This window comes from Gossypium arboreum, chromosome 1 (assembly GCF_025698485.1).
Source record: "Gossypium arboreum isolate Shixiya-1 chromosome 1, ASM2569848v2, whole genome shotgun sequence".
Classification (NCBI taxonomy): Eukaryota; Viridiplantae; Streptophyta; class Magnoliopsida; order Malvales; family Malvaceae; genus Gossypium; species Gossypium arboreum.
Genome location: NC_069070.1, coordinates 21,729,477 through 21,747,057, shown reverse-complemented (window position 1 = coordinate 21,747,057; position 17,581 = coordinate 21,729,477). Strand labels below are relative to the sequence as shown.

Genomic DNA, 17,581 nt, shown 5'->3' with positions numbered 1-17,581 from the left:
CCCCTTTAATATTTTCTCCTTAAAAACATAGATGTAAACTGATGAACACAATTTAATTTACTTACACTTTTTGCTCGCGCACGTGCACACTCATACACACAAAAAATGAAAAATTAATTCCTAATTGAACGAATAAAACACTCTTTCTCATATCTAACCTACATAAGCTGTCAATATATATACATATAATGCTTGTTGAATTACAACTAATATCAATCTCTAATTGCATAAAATAACTTTAAAAAGTCTTAAATAAAATATATATTCAAAGAAAGCTTTTAGTCATCAAATTCCTTTAAAAGTCAAATCTCCTGTTTAAGGAAACTTGAAGACTATATCCAATCTTTATTTGACTTAATTTTTGCACGTAAAATCTTCACTTATCAACTACTAAAATCCTTAAAAGATTAACAATTAAAGGTTCAAATAGATTTAGTCAAAATATGTCATTTAAGCATGACAATTTAAATGATCTATCCTATGTTCTTTTAAGTTGCAATTGACAATTATAACCAACACTAACAAAGATTTTTGACTTGTTTTAACTGTCAAAAAAAATTCTTAGTTAAAACCTTTCACTTAAAGTTGCTTCAAATGTAATATCAGAGCTCGAATTATAAGAACCGAATTGAAAATCTTTTTGAATCAATACTGGAAAATAACATAGTCGAATGTGAATCTTTTGGCTTTGAAATCAAGTGGAACTTTTTGTGGAAAAGTGGGAACTTGTGGCTAAAATCTATAGAAAGTACATCGAAATGGGTTCTTTTTTATTAACAATCTGTTTCTTTCCAAAACACAATGTTTAAATCATTCGAATCTTGATTACGCAACATACTATAAATGTTTCATATACCGGTAGAAACATTGTCAAGATTTTTCCTCCTTCCTAAACTCATAATCTTTCTCAGTCTCAGGATATTTCAGACATTGGAAGTTCATTTTCCTGACATGTTTGAACCCGACATGAAACAAGCATGTTGAAAGTGAGCTCCGGTGAAGATGGTTATCTAAACAACTGGATTCATACTTGTGATTCATGTCAAGCAACCGCCTGCACACTTTACTGCCACACTGACTCCGCTTACCTCTGCCATGACTGTGATAAACGTATCCATGGTGACAATACTACCGCCTTGTCGCACCACCGTGTGTGGATTTGCGATGCCTGCGAGGCTGCTCCAGCTGCGGTCACTTGCAGTGCTGATGCAGCATCACTTTGCATCGAATGTGACATCCAAGTACTCTCGGTTAACCCTTTGGCTAGCCGCCACACCAGGGTCCCTATACCTCCGATCACAGGTCAAATATGTTCGTCCTCAAATGTTCAACAGGATGATCAGCTGCCAGGAACCATGTTCGACACCAAAAACGAAATCGCAGCCCTTACTATGGAGCTGAATCTAGAAATTGATGAAGACGAAACAGATTCTTGGTTATTGCTTGAGCCTGGAAACACTGACAACCAGACCATGAGTGGATTCACCTATGGTGAACAACTTGATGAGTACGTAGATGTTGTCGATACATGTACCGAGTCATTCGGCCCAGAACAGTCCTCTGATCAGCAGCAACTTGTGTGTGTGAATTGTCCAGAAGATAGTGGAAGTGATAGTGTTGTTCCTGTTCAAACTCCGAGATCTAAGAATCAACCACTACAAGAAGAGACACAACTGCAGAAACAGCAATTGCATAGTACTTACTTCAATTCAGAGCAGAGCGGATCAAAAGCTGCATTCACTAATTACCCTTCAAGCAGTCTAAGAGTAAGATCCTAGACATTCTAAATTAACTTTACATTTGCTTTTCCGATAACTTATGATTTGTCTGTTCTGTTCATAACTTTGAAACAAAAAGATCTATGCATATGTGTTTGATTCTTTGTTCCAATGGGAAATGAATTTTTAAGCTTTACTAACAGTTCATTAATTGTTATTGAAAATGTTGTTGTTGGGGGTGAAATACACTCAGGGAGCTCAGCTGCTTCAGGCTAATGGCATTTATCATATACATGTAAGTCCATTCCATTAATTCCGAAGCTCTCTGAAGCTTTCTCACTGGCCAAACACAGCAACAGAATTCAGGATAACGATGACTTTTCATTATTTTTTTCCTCAAAATTTACCGTTATTTCCCCGAATTATCAGCTCATCTTAAGCTTTTTAAACTTATTTGTTGCTTCATTTAGGTTCCCATGCTGATGATCGCTCCTGCTGGCATCCCAAATTCATTCACTGGATTTCCAACAACAACAACAACAACAACGACAACTGAAACCTTCCCAAATCCTTGGCTTCTAATGCCATTGCAATTCACATCAATGAATAGGGAAGAAAAGGTTCTAAGATATAGAGAGAAGAGAAAATCAAGAAAGTTTGAGAAGAAAATAAGATATGCATCCAGGAAAGCTTATGCAGAGACTCGACCTCGTATCAAAGGCAAATTTGCGAGGAAAACAGATAAGGGGATTGAAGATGATCAGATGTTCTCAAAGGAAGATAATGGATATGGTGTTGTTCCATCATTATGAACGAGTACAATAAAATATGAGGCTAGGATTTTAAAAGAAAAACTTTTGATAATGGAGATTAAAGTTATTATCTTTCTTGTTTAGTTCCTGCATCAGTGTATTGCTTTCCATGTAGTTCAATGAATGTGGGAATAAGTCATCAAAGTGAGTTATCAAACATTAAAATGCTAATTTTTTTTTTTAATTTTTATTTCGAAAGATGCTCCTTTCTTATTTGAGTTAAAAGTGAATAATATCTCACGCATTGAATGTGGAGTCCGGCCATGTGCCCGAATATATTTTCTTTATAGGTATGTACGGTCCCTATATAATTTCACTTCAGAGAGAATAAGCTTTAACCCCTTTTATGAATCAAATAAAGAAATATGTGAAAACGATGTTTGATAGATGATGATGTGATTAATCAAACTATATATAAATTTCCAGACTTATATCATTAGTTTAAAGAAAAATTTTGAGAATCCAGTCGTGATCTTTAAGAAAAAGTGATTGCACTTTTATACTTTTTTTTTCTGAGATATATGGACGTGGAAGAAAATTGATAGAAAGTAAAGAAATTGGATAATTGGGAAAAAATATCATGGTTGGTATTAAAAAAGTATGAAATGATTTGAGATGTAGAGGAGGAAGTGTTCATTTTTTTACCCACTAGATAGGTAATTTTTCATATTTTGGTTATTGTCAATTTATTGAACCATATCTATTGACTGAGCTGAAATTGTGGATTATATCTAGCCCATCAATGAAGATCATACCACTTGGATAAATATATTTGGAAAATCAAATCGATCGTGTAGTACCCCAAACCCGGCCCAGACATTAAGGCCGAATCCGACATGCCACTTTGAAGTCAAAAACCCGTGTTCCTTTTTAGTGTTTTAAAAAAGCGAATTTTGTCAAACTAACCAAGTGAATGGAAAGTGGGCACGGTAGGTATCCATAACAGAGGAGGTGAGCCATGAAGGTCGCTAAGTACCAAGCTCTCCGATTGGATCCAATCCTAGACATGTCCACATCCATTGCCACACTTGGTTATAACAAGTTGAAATTTCTTTGAGTGGTTATCTTTGGTAAATTGAATATTCGTGTCATCGTGTTATTTAAAAAATATCGTTTTGAAATCGTGCCCTAAGTCTAGCCCATTTGAATTATTATTATCCATCAATTTAAAGTTGTTTAAAATAATATAATCTCAGAAAATCAAAGAAGAAAATAAAGTTAAAATGGCCTTATTACAACCCAAAACTTAAATAGTAATTAAAAATAACTTAAGAAAACCAGTCTCTTTTTCAAACCCAAAAGTGTTCACAATGGCCACTGAATCCCTCCGGCTCCAAGTCACCCACATCAAGACTCACCTGCAAGGTTAAAGAAGGGGTGAGTTTGGGGAAACTCAGTGTGTAAGGAAAACCCATTCAAAGCCCAAGTCAGCTCAAGCCCATTGGGCCTAAGCCCATTCAAGTAACAGTGGTACTGGCTAGAGCCCTTTTCAGATTACAATAAACTGGGCCTTAGCCCTTATTCAGATAATAAGATGGCCCATAGGCCCATTTCAAAATACATGCAACATCAAGAAACATATGCAAGCCCATTTGGGAGACTACTCAACTCACCAACCACTACACTCCACCCGTACCACCATACACTCCATGTGGGGAATAGCTCAACCCACCCAAATTTAACACTCCACAGATTGCAGCCTTGCTTTGCTCGATTATCAAATAAATTGAGGCAAAGCCTCCAAGACGTGGACAAGCCACTTTCAGTACTTCCTCCGTCAATATCCCAATTCCATGCATCGATAATAACAACATGGCATGCAATAAATAACAACAATCAAACATGCATTTAGGTCAATTTAACCCTAGGGGTATTTGGTAATTTATCTCCCAGGGGTAAACTGTAAATTTTTCACTTTTAAAGGTATTTCAATAATTTATCTATTTTAGGGTTTTTCATGCATATTCCTACCTTTCACGTACTAACAGAATTACTACCGAGGGTTCTTCCAATTTTGGCCCATTAAGCCCAAAAATATCGAGGGCACAGAAATCATGCACTTTGCAGTCCAAACATTGCAGCTTACCAAAAACATTAATCGATTTACCTCACAGGCATTTGCACACTCGCAAATCTACAAAATACCGATTTTCGGCATTTCAGCTTTTCGGCTTTTGCCGATCTAGACTAAGAAAGAGGGTGTTAGTTACACACCTGTTTGCGACGATATGTTGACGAGATCCACACACGAACCGCCTACAATTGGATTACTAGCACGTTAATCTAACTATTCAAATACAAACTACATATTAACCCCTTACAATATTCGGTCAACCACACCTACAGATCATAGTGAGCTTATAAGAAATTAATAAGCAACTCATTAACAAATTTTTGTCAATGTTTACCACATAATCATAATTTCACTGCAAGCTGTCTTCCTGAGCAACAGTCACTAAATCATTTATAACTAGAGCTACGAAACTCCAAATCAAGTGCCGTTAATTTTTCCTGAAAATAGACTCATATATCTTCTATCCATAAAACTTTCAGAATTTTTGGTTTAGCCAATAAATACCAGATTTTTCTCAAAGTTTCCCATGTTTCACTGTTTGACTAATCTGACCACTCTTCATTACGAATCAAATTTCTCATTGTACAGAATTCAAAATATGTTCTAGTTTATTTCATTTAAAACTAGACTCATTAAGCTTTAATTACATAATTTATTCAGCTTCTAAATCATCTCCCACAATTTATGGTGATTTTCCAAAGTCACGTTACTGCTGCTGTCCCAAGCAGATTTATTACCAAATCACTCTTTCACACCTAACTTGCATGCTTGTTATTTAAACATGTATATCACCAATCAATCATCACATATCTATGATTTTACTTAAGTATAATCTCCATTTCATCATTTTAAAGCACAACATGTTAGCCGATTTTTCCCTTTAGCATCTAAGGCACATGCATGCTCATTTGTTTGGCTCAACTTCACCTATCTTCCATTTTTCATCAAAAGAACATGAAACAACAACCAAAAACTAAAATATGCTTCATGAGTTAGGGTAGAATCAAGAAGAACTCATGAACATCAAGATAGAAGCAAAGTACCAAGAACTTACCTTCAATTTTTCCTCCTCCTAGTGACCGAATATTCAAGGGTTTCCTCCCCTATTTACTCTCTCTCAAATTCAGCTATGGAGAACAAAGAATGAACAACAACCTTCCTTTACTTCCTTTTGTTATTCTTATCACTCAACATTTTATGACACATAAATGATATACTAATATTTGTGCCATACTCATGCCATAATTCCAATAAAAATATGCCCATAATGCTTATCATGCCCATCATCCATTAACTATTAAAATGCTAATGCCCATCATTCATTAACTATTAAAATGCTAATGCCCATCATCCATTAACTATTAAAATGCTAAAATGCATACATTATCAACTATCCATCACCTTGGCTGGCCACTACATTAAAAGTGGGGAATTTGACATGCAAATCCTCCTATTTTGCACTCCTATTTATTTGGCCACTACAAATTAGCCTATAGCATTTTCAAACATTTTCACATAGGTCCTATTTCATAATTTCACTCCCTTTTTCTTATGGAACAAAAATTAACTAAAATTACCGGGTTCTATCTTAAGCTTGGGCCTTCTAGAGGCCCACTAACATAATTAAACCTATGCCAACATTCACAGAATTCCCGAAAATTGGGGCGTTACAACTCTACCCCCCTTAAAGAAATTTCGGCCTCGAAATTTACCTAATCCAAATAGTTGAGGGTATTGTTGATGCATAGTCTCTTCTGATTCTCAAGTAGCTTCTTCCCCCCCATGATTACGCCACAGTACTTTTACCAACGGAACCGACTTCCTTCTTAGAACTTTAACCTCTCGATCTAAAATTTGTATGGGTTCTTCCTCAAAGGTCAAATCAGTCCTTACTTCAATCTCCTCCACTGGCACAACATGTGAGGGATTCGATCGATATCGTCTTAACATAGACACATGAAAAACGTCATGGATTCTGTCTAACTCTGGTGGTAACTCTAACTGATACGCTACTTGCCCTACCCGCTTAAGAACTCGATAAGGCCCTATAAACCGCTGACTCAATTTGCCTTTCTTGCCGAATCTCAAGATCTTTTTCCAAGGTGAAACCTTTAAGAAAACCATATCCCCAACCGCGAACTCTATCTCTTTGCGCTTTAGGTCCGCATATGACTTCTGTCTATCAGATGCCTCTTTTAATCGATCTCTTATCAACTTAACCTTACTTTCAGTATCTACCACCAACTCCGGTCCAAGCACTTGTCGTTCACCCAACTCTGTCCAACACGTAGGCGTACGACATCTCCGCCCATAAAGTGCCTCATATGGAGCCATCTGAATACTTGCTTGGTAGCTGTTATTGTATGCAAACTCCGCCAATGGCAAGTAGTCCTCCCAACTCCCACGAAAATCGATGATACAACCCCTTAACATATCCTCCAAAATCAATAACCCTCTTCGTTGTCCATCCATGCGTGGGTGAAAGGCGATCTTGAAATCCAAACGTGTACCCAATGCCTCCTGCAACTTCTTTCGAACCGAGATGTAAACCTAGGGTCTCGATCGGAAATAATCGACACGGCACTCCATGTAGTCGTACTATCTCGCCACATACAACCTAGCCAACTTTTGCGGGAGTAATCAGTCGAACCGGTATGAAATGGGCGATTTTGTTAACCTATCCACCACTACCCACACGTAATCTTTCTTGGTGGGTGTCAAAGGTAGCCCACTCACAAAGTCCATAGTGACTCTCTCCCACTTCCACAATGGAATTTTCACCGGTTGCGATAATCCGTAGGAAATTGATGTTCACTTTCACTTTGCGGCATGTCGACATTTCCCACGAACTCCGTTACTTCTCTTTTAAGCCCGTGCCACCAAGACAGTTCTCGCAAGTCGTGATACAACTTATTCCCTCCAGGATGCATGGCACAAAGTCCCCCATGAGCTTCCTTCAATATTGACTTTCTCAAGTTAGAGTCCTTCGGAACACAAATTCTTCCTCGAAAGCATAAAACTCCTTCAAGATTCGGTCCAAAATCCTCATTCTCACCCTTCTCAACTTGTCAAACCAAGAACCAACGAGTTATCCTTCAACTATTTTTCTTTAACTGCTCATCCAACTAGGCCTTACTTGCAATTCGCTAACAGACTTCCATCATCAAAGCAGACTCAAGCGTGCAAAAAGGCTCTTAAATCGAAACAACCCTTCGACTCAACGCATCACCACCACGTTAGCCTTACGGGTGGTACTCAATCGAACAATCGTAATCCTTAAGCAACTCTACCCATCTTCGTTGCCTCAAGGTTTAACTCCTTCGAGTTAACAGATACTTTAGGCTCTTATGGTCCGTGTATATGATACACTTTTCTCCATATAAGTAATGTCTCCAGATTTTCAACGCGAAGATCACCGCTGCTAGCTCTAAGTCGTGCGTAGGGTAGTTCGCTTCATGAGACTTAAGCTATCGGGAAGCATAAGCGACCACCTTACCCTCTTGCATCAAGACACATCCTAACCCCACATGTGACGCATCACGCATACGTGAAGTCCTTCCTAGACTCGGTTGAATCAACACCGGTGCTTCACCAATACCTTTTTCAAATGGTCAAAAGCTTTTGTTGACTCTCACCCGCATAAATGCTACCCCTTTCTTATGATTTTGTCAATGGTGCAAACAATCGAGAAAATCCTTCTACGAACCTTTGGTAATAGCCTGCCAAACCCAGAAAAATCCAAATTTTCGATACTGATTTTGGTGGCTTCCATCCCAGAACTGCCTCAATTTTTCGAGGATCCACTCCAATTCCTTCAGTAGAAACCACATGACCTAGAAAAGCCACTTCTCGCAACCAAAATTCACACTTACTAAACTTTGCATACAGTTCCTTCTCTCTCAGTACTTGCAGCACAATACGTAAATGCATCTCATGTTTCTCCTCGGTTTCCGAGTACACCAGAATATCATCGATGAAAACTACCACGAATTGGTCCAAGTAAGGTTGGAACACTCGATTCATTAGATCCATGAAAGCGGCAGGTGCGTTCGTCAACCCAAACGGCATAACCAGGAACTCGTAATGACCATATCAAGTCCTAAATGCTGTCTTATGAATATCCACTTCCTTTACCCTTAACTGATGGTATCCAGATTGAAGGTCAATCTTGGAAAATACCGAAGCTCCTCTAAGTTGGTCAAATAAATCATCAATCCTTGGCAGAGGGTATTTGTTCTTTATCGTCAGTTTGTTCAACCGACGGTAATCGATGCACATGCGCATTGTCCCGTCCTTTTTCTTCACAAATAACACCGGTGCTCCCCATGGAGACACGCTTGGCCTAATGAAGCCCCTATCCAACAACTCTTGAATTTGAGCCTTTAACTCCACTAACTCCTTCGGTGCCATCCTATACGGTGTGATGGACATAGGCGCCGTTCCAGGCAACAAATCTATTCCAAACTCAACTTCTCGGTTCGGAGGCAATCCTGGAAGCTTCTCCGGAAAAACATCTTGGAACTCCTTTATGGTCTTAACCTTATCCATTGTCGGTCCCTCCTCTTCTGACTGACTTACAAATGCCAAATAGACCTTACAACCTTTTCGAATCCACTTTTCGGCTCTTAATGCCGACACCACATTGGACAAATAATCCCTTAGCTCACCTATCACCATAACCTCCTCATCCTTTTTGGTCCTTAACACCATTCGTTTAGCAGCACAATCCAGAGTCGCTTTATGCTTAACAAGCCAGTCCATTCCCAAAATGAGATCAAACTCTCCGAATGGTAACTCCATCAGATCTCCAGGGAAAATCTTACCTTGAGTTTCTAAGGGTACATCCCTATACAGTTTGTCTACCCTAACTGAGTGACCCAAAGGACTTAGTACAGATACCCCACTCACAATCTCCTCAGAGTGCACACCCAATGACCTAGATATGGCACATGCAACATAGGAATGAGTAGATCCAACATCCACCAAGGCAGTATACGGCATGCTAAAAATAAAAAATGTACCAGTTATGACGTCGGGTGCATCACCCTCCTCGCGGCGACGAGCAGTATATACCAAAGCTGGCTAACGAGCCTCAGTGTTAATAGTACCCTTGCCAGGTGCCCCACGTCCATGGCCATTGCCACCGCGACCTCGGCCATGACCTCTCAACGGCGATGGTCCACCTCGCGCTGTTTCCACGGGTTGCACAGCCCTTTGTTCAACCACTTGAGCCTGAGCTGGCCTCTTAGGACAATCCCTGATCTTATGTTCCTTTGATCCACAACAAAGACAAGCCCCAGAACGTTTCCAACATTCCCCCAGATGCATTCTACCACAATCTCTACAAGCTTGTGGTCTAACAGTATTCACCGGAACTGCTCGAACTGGTTCTTCCATCCTAGCTTTCTTACCATTCCGGTTTGCAGCACCAGTTGGTCCAGCATCTCTCCTGAATCGATTTTGATCCCTGTCACGGTTCCCTCATTCAGCTTGCTTCACCTCTTCGGCTATCTTAGCCTTTTCTATCAGTGCAGCAAAATCACGCTCTCTTTGCGGAGCTATGAGCACCCTTAGCTCATTCCTGAGGCCATCCTCAAAGCGAACACTGCGCTCGTATTCAGTAGAGACAATACCATTAGCATACCGGCTCAATCGCAGAAACTCTGTCTCATATTCAGCAACGATCTTACCACCTTGGGTCAGGTTCAGGAATTCATTCCTTCGCGCATCCACATAGCTAGCTCCGACATACTTCGCCTTGAAGGATCTGCTTAAACAACTCCTGTGTTACCCTCTCACCGGGTACCTCTCTCACAATGATCCACCACTGATACGCCTCATCCCGTAGTAAGGATACTGCTCCTTTTAACTTTTGCTCTACCGAGCAGTCCAAGTCATCCATAATCCGCTCCGTGGCTTCCACCAAGATTACCACATTTGGGGCTACTCCAGATACACCCCTAAAAACTTCCACTCCGTTGGCCCGGAGTCGCTCAGAAATGGACCCCCTATTCATGGGCCCGATATTAGCTCCAGCCACCCTTTCCAAAACTCTTAACATGGCCTGGGACAGAGCGTCATCCCCTGCAGCCCGATCATACGGCCCATTCTCATCCACCGGTGGTGGTCGTGCTACTTCAGTGGGTATGTGTTCAGAAGACGAAGATCCGACTAGAGTACTACCTCGGCCTCGACCACGGCCTCTTCCCCGAGTAGCTCTCATACTCATATCGATTTATCTGATTACGAATTTTATGCAGTTAGTTTACTGTTTCCACTATTTATTACAGAATATCTTATGAATAGATAAGGTTTCAGGGTTGTTCTCGCGTAACCATAATTTTGCTACTGTCTCAATTTCCTAGGGCTTAGTTTACCCTACAGTCTCAGTTTCGTAGCCTTTACGCTATATTATCTATAGTACTATCTCTGAGGTTTAGTACTAACTACAGTACAGTTTCATAATATAAAAAGAAATAGTACTTACAGCCCTTGGTGTCGGGGATTCATGTGCCACCTCATCGTTTTCAGATAAACTCAAAAGATTTAGACTTTTTGAAATCCATTTTCCAAACATTTGTGTTAAAAAAATAAGTTCGGAGATTATCTCCTTTAAACAGAAAATTTTATTTTCAAAAGTCAGGTTTTTTCAAAAATACCCTCTATTTTTTTTTTGGCATAAAGTTTTGAAAACCCTTTTTGGACCCAATCCACAGTCGAGTTGTTGCAACCTAGGCTTTGATACCACTAAATGTAGTACCCCAAACCCGGCCCAGACGTTAAGGCCGAATCCGACATGCCACTTTGAAGTCAAAAACCCATATTCCCTTTTTAGTGTTTTAAAAAAAAGCCGAATTTTGTCAAACTAACCAAGTGAATGGAAGTCGGGCACCGTGTAGGTATCCATAATGAGGAGGTGAGCCATGAAGGTCGCTAAGTACCAAGCTCTCCGATTGGATCCAATCCTAGACATGTCCACATCCATTGCCACACTTGGTTATAACAAGTTGAAATTTCTTTGAGTGGTTATCTTTGGTAAATTGAATATTCGTGTCATCGTGTTATTTAAAAAATATCGTTTTGAAATCGTGCCTAAGTCTAGCCCATTTGAATTATTATTATCCATCAATTTAAAGTTGTTTAAAATAATATAATCTCGGAAAATCAAAGAAGAAAATAAAGTTAAAATGGCCTTATTACAACCCAAAACTTAAATAGTAATTAAAATAACTTAAGAAAACCAGGTCTTTTTCAAACCCAAAAGTGTTCACAATGGCCACTCTGAATCCCTCCGGCTCCAAGTCACCCACATCAAGACTCACCGCAAGGTTAAAGAAAGGGTGAGTTTGGGGAAACTCATGTGTAAGGAAAACCCATTCAAAGCCCAAGTCACTCAAGCCCATTGGGCCTAAGCCCATTCAAGTAACAGTGGTACTGGGCCGAGCCCTTTTCAGATTACAATAACCGGGCCTTAGCCCTTATTCAGATAATAAAGATGGCCCATAGGCCCATTTCAAAATACATGCAACATCAAGAAACATATGCAAGCCCATTTGGGAGACTACTCAACCCACCAACCACTACACTCCACCGTACCACCATACACTCCATGTGGGGAATAGCTCAACCCACCCATTTAACACTCACTGATTGCGACCTTGCTTGCTCATTAACGATAAATTGAGGCAAAGCCTCCAAGACGTGGACAAGCCACTTTCAGACTTCCTCCGTCAATATCCCGTCCCATGCATCGATAATAACAACATGGCATGCAATAAATAACAACAAATCAAACATGCATTTAGGTCAATTTAACCCTGGGGTATTTGGTAATTTATCTCCCGAGGTAAAGCGTAAATTTTCCACTTTTAAAGGTATTTCAATAATTTATCTATTTTAGGGTTTTTCATGCATATTCCTACCTTTCACGTACTAATGTAATCACTACCGAGGGTTCTTACCGAATTGGGCTGCTATTGGCCCATCATTCCAATTTTGGCCCATTAAGCCCAAAAATATCGAGGGCACGTAAATCATGCACTTTGGTCCAAACATTGCAGCTTACCAAAAACATTAATCGATTTACCTCACAGGCATTTGCACACTCGCAAATCTACAAAATACCGATTTTCTAAGCATTTCGCTTTTCGCTTTTGCCGATCTAGACTAAGAAAGAGGGTGTTAGTTACACACTGCTTTGCGACGATATGTTGACGAGATCCACACACGAACCGCCTACAATTGGATTACTAACACGTTAATCTAACTATTCAAATACAAACTACATATTAACCCCTTACAATATTCGCCAACCACACCTACAGATCATAGTGAGCTTATAAGAAATTAATAAGCAACTCATTAACAAATTTTTGTCAATGTTTACCACATAATCATAATTTCACTGCAAGCTGTCTTCCTGAGCAACAGTCACTAAATCATTTATAACTAGAGCTACGAAACTCCAAATCAAGTGCCATTAATTTTCCCTGAAAATAGACTCATATATCTTCTATCCATAAAATTTTCAGAATTTTTGGTTTAGCCAATAAATACCAGATTTTTCTCAAAGTTTCCCATGTTTCACTGTTTGACTAATCTGACCACTCTTCATTACGAATCAAATTTCTCATTGTACAGAATTCAAAATATGTTCTAGTTTATTTCATTTAAAACTAGACTCATTAAGCTTTAATTACATAATTTATTCAGCTTCTAAATCATCTCCCACAGTTTATGGTGATTTTCCAAAGTCACGTTACTGCTGCTGTCCCAAGCAGATTTATTACCAAATCACTCTTTCACACCTAACTTGCATGCTTGTTATTTAAACATGTATATCACCAATCAATCATCACATATCTATGATTTTACTTAAGTATAATCTCCATTTCATCATTTTAAAGCACAACATGTTAGCCGATTTTTCCCTTTAGCATCTAAGGCACATGCATGCTCATTTGTTTAACTCAACTTCACCTATCTTCCATTTTTCATCAAAAGAACATGAAACAACAACCAAAAACTAAAATATGCTTCATGAATTAGGGTAGAATCAAGAAGAACTCATGAACATCAAGATAGAAGCAAAGTACCAAGAACTTACCTTCAATTTTTCCTCCTCCTAGTGACCGAATATTCAAGGGTTTCCTCCCCTATTTGCTCTCTCTCAAATTCAGCTATGGAGAACAAAGAATGAACAACAACCTTCCTTTACTTCCTTTTGTTATTCTTATCACTCAACATTTTATGACACATAAATGATATACTAATATTTGTGCCATACTCATGCCATAATTCCAATAAAAATATGCCCGTAATGCTTATCATGCCCATCATCCATTAACTATTAAAATGCTAATGCCCATCATTCATTAACTATTAAAATGCTAATGCCAATCATCCATTAACTATTAAAATGCTAAAATGCATACATTATCAACTATCCATCACCTTGGCTGGCCACTACATTAAAAGTGGGGAATTTGACATGCAAATCCTCCTATTTTGCACTCCTATTTATTTGGCCACTACAAATTAGCCTATAGCATTTTCAAACATTTTCACATAGGTCCTATTTCATAATTTCACTCCCTTTTTCTTATGGAGCAAAAATTAACTAAAATTACCGGGTTCTATCTTAAGCTTGGGCCTTCTAGAGGCCCACTAACATAATTAAACCTATGCCAACATTCACAGAATTCCCGAAAATTGGGGCGTTATAGATCGAATCAAGTCTATCTAATCCCTTAAATCAAGAAAGTTGGATCAAATTAGAATGTTTAAGTCTTAGCCGCCAATCGTTCTTGTTTACCTTGTTTGTTAATATTATATTGTATTTAGCTTGATTAGGTATTGTTTAATAGGGATTGTGAGATCTTTATTATGTTAGTAAGTCTCAAAAACTTTATATAATTGAGAGACTTCTATAGGTTTATGGAATGATAAATGAGAGCACTTAATTTATTCATGTGAGGATCATTATTTTTGAGAGTGCATTTGATTGTAAGACCTAAGTGTTGTGGTTTTATAAACAAAGTTCTCAGGGAAGTATTTAGTAGTGAGAGTGCTAGTTTTTAGAGGTTCAAAAGTGAGAAAGTTTTCACTGGTGTGTGATAGATTTAGGTTCACTTGTTGTAAGTGTTTGACGGTAGTTTATATTTCTTACTGAGTTAGGATTCGCAAATGTAAGGAAACCAAACTACGTAAACAATCTTATTGTCCCTTGTTTTTGTTTTATGTTTCGAAGTGCTTGGAGAAATGTTGTCTTCCCAGTCACTTTTATCAGTACTTAGCTTGTTACTTAGCAACTACTTCAAGCCAACAATCGGTATCAAAGCCTCCCACTTAACATAACTAGTAGAGATTTCTGGTGTTGTTGTTCACAAGCTATGGAAGGATCATCAACCTCTCGAACCCTATGTTGGTGACTGGCCATTACCCTTATTGTAAGTCTTGTATTAAAGCCTATATCGAATCCATTGGTGAAAAAGCTTGGTATTTAATTCTTACTAGATTGGAGCCACCAATGATGGAGAATGAAAAAGGAAGAGTTCCTAAACCTACGGGTTAATGGACAATTGAAGAAGAATGCTTGACCAATTCCAACTTTAAAGCATTGTTTGTAATGTTCTATGGAATTGATATGCAAGAATTTAAGAGACTAGAAAAATGTAGTGTTGCTGAAATATCGTGAGATATACTTCAGACTACACATGAAGGAACGACCACTTTCAAATAGTTAAAGATGTAAATGTTGACTTCCAAACTCGAGAACCCAAAGATGTAAGAATTTGAAACTATTGGTGAGTTCTATTCAAAAATTTGTGATTTTTTAAACCAAGCCTTTGCTATGGGTGAAATGTAACGCTCCGATACCCGACCCATCATCAGGTTCAAGCTACAAGGTGCCACTTTTGTTGTCGGAGAAACTAGAATCCAATGTCATTATACGTATAAATACAAGTAAACCATACATAATAAACATTTCATTATCCTTTCCGAGTCTTATATGAACCTAAGAAAGCTCTTTTACTAACCCAGGGTCGAAATGGTTCAAATTATAAATAGTACAAAGTTTCAAGTTGACTTTACAACTTCAGGGGTTTTCTCTTTGCAACATGACTCTTTGATTTCATCGTGACCTCGAGGCTACATCGTCGAAAATTGAGCCTTAAACTAATTCTCACCGTGGCATTAGAGGCATGTCGCCGCGGCGTGGTCCTTGTTGTTCAACAACTTCAATTTGGTAGCTAAATAAATCTTACCAAAATTTCATCATTCAAATAAACACTAGTCTTGGATCTCCAATTTTAGCCATTTACCATAAAAGCAAGCTTAATATACAATGTTCAACCATTGACACATTGATTTATAAACCTAAACACTAATCAATTCATATGATCATCACATATACATTTACAACTTAACCATTTGTGACATTAAAAAAAATGTCCCTAAGTACATGACATAAAACCAAAATGAAACACACTATACACAATTTTTTGAGTCAAAAATGATAGTCTATCTGTTGACTTCAAGTCCTAGGGCTTTAAGGAATAATTGAACCTGCGCATGGAGAAAACAAACAACATGCTAAGCAATAAAGCTTGGTGGTACTTTCATGATTCAAGATATTATATATTAGTATAAATATCATGACACAAAGCATGTGAACTCAAAATGAAACTTGCATATGTTCATATATATACATGAAAATGTGCATATCCCATTAGGTAGCCCAATTTACTTAACATTTCAACATTATCATCAATTCTATACTTTTTCTACTCACTTTTCAATTACATACATATCAAAGGCATTACTTAAATCAATTCATCATGATCTATTCATTTACTTACCTTATTCTTACCTTTCAATACGTTTCTAGAGTCTATCGAGTCATTCACATTTGTTTCAACCCATATTGCTCGATTTCACTTATTTTGCATGATAACATACGTACTTCTCATTTCAAACTCATATATGAACATATTCAAAATCTCAAGCATTATATTAATTCATTTCTGTATAAGTTATCAAACTTATTATTAATGACCCCTATTTACCTATCTCGGACTCGGATGTATACACGGATTGTCTAACCAACACATCAAATTTGCATTGAAGTGCAACAGAAAAATCAAGTAAGGGAAACCGGTACGTAAAGTGAATATTGGCACAAGAAGCGCATTTTGGAGCACAAAACGCATACTAGCACACGTAGTGCATCATGGCGCATAAGCTCATAAACCTGTACAATCCAATTCTATTGTTTGTCAACTATATCCGACTTAGTTGGACTAGTTAATAGGGTATTAATGTTCAATTCACATTACATTATTTACAATTCATCATCAATATATCATGTAACATAGCATATTTCAGCTTAATTGCTTATCAATTATGATATGCCAATTAAATCATACTATCTATTCTATTCAATTTAGTCCCTATTTCGACATTCAATCTCAACCATAGCAATTCAATTGAAATATTTCATATTATCACAATAGACTCATCCCAATGACTCATCAATCAATAAGCATGCATACACAATCAAATATTTTTATCTCAAATCATTAAAGTACAAACTGAGGTTCCGTGTGTCACTAGTCGATGTTTTTTTCTTTTCTTTTCCCTCTTAGCTATTCGGTGTTGTTGTTAGCTATGAATAATCAGAAAACATATCATATAATCAATTTCCAACCAAATCAGAATCAAATAAAAAGTTATCAAAATTTTGTAATTTATTCAATTTAGTCTTTAATAGCAAGACAAGCATAACTTTTAATTTAGGGCAACAGATTAGAATTTAATTTCACCATGACTCATTTGGGGCCTTCTATTTTCTATCTCTACCAACAGTTCATGATAGTTTTGCATTTTATTCAATTTGGCACCTAATGTCGAGACCATTTTTAAATCGACTTTTGGAAAATGGGAATCGACTTTAAAAAAATGAAAACGAGAGTCGC

The 17,581-nt window shown here is 37.8% G+C and overlaps 1 protein-coding gene and 1 long non-coding RNA gene across 3 annotated transcripts in view; one reads left to right on the top strand and one right to left on the bottom strand.

Moving 5' to 3' along the window:
- The first annotated feature begins 677 nt into the window (after positions 1 to 677).
- On the top strand, positions 678 to 2,714 carry LOC108482478 (zinc finger protein CONSTANS-LIKE 2-like). 2 transcript variants are annotated; one of them, XM_017785611.2, is made up of 3 exons: positions 678 to 1,766; positions 1,972 to 2,013; positions 2,189 to 2,714. In XM_017785611.2, the coding sequence occupies exons 1-3, from the start codon at positions 978 to 980 to the stop codon at positions 2,528 to 2,530; spliced, it is 1,173 nt and encodes a 390-aa protein (XP_017641100.1). In that variant the 5' UTR covers positions 678 to 977; the 3' UTR covers positions 2,531 to 2,714. The 2 variants fall into 2 exon arrangements, with proteins under 2 accessions (XP_017641100.1, XP_017641102.1); XM_017785613.2 differs by lacking the exon at positions 1,972 to 2,013 and having other exon boundaries at positions 681 to 1,766.
- Positions 2,715 to 3,702: 988 nt separating this feature from the next.
- LOC128295127 (uncharacterized) overlaps positions 3,703 to 17,581 on the bottom strand; it is a 47,419-nt gene continuing 33,540 nt past the window's right edge. Inside the window, exons 3-4 of the long non-coding RNA XR_008285454.1 lie at positions 4,745 to 4,786; positions 3,703 to 3,888 (exon numbers count right to left, since the gene is read on the bottom strand). This is a non-coding gene — a long non-coding RNA (uncharacterized LOC128295127). The remainder of the gene's footprint in view (positions 3,889 to 4,744; positions 4,787 to 17,581) is intronic.

Bases quoted from the DNA above. Each gene is read 5' to 3' on its own strand.
- LOC108482478 (XM_017785611.2), top strand. From the start codon at position 978: ATGTTGAAAGTGAGCTCCGGTGAAGATGGTTATCTAAACAACTGGATT. The intron at 1,767-1,971 runs GTAAGATCCTAG...AAATACACTCAG, and splicing joins ACCCTTCAAGCAGTCTAAGA to GGAGCTCAGCTGCTTCAGGC. The intron at 2,014-2,188 runs GTAAGTCCATTC...TGCTTCATTTAG, and splicing joins ATGGCATTTATCATATACAT to GTTCCCATGCTGATGATCGC.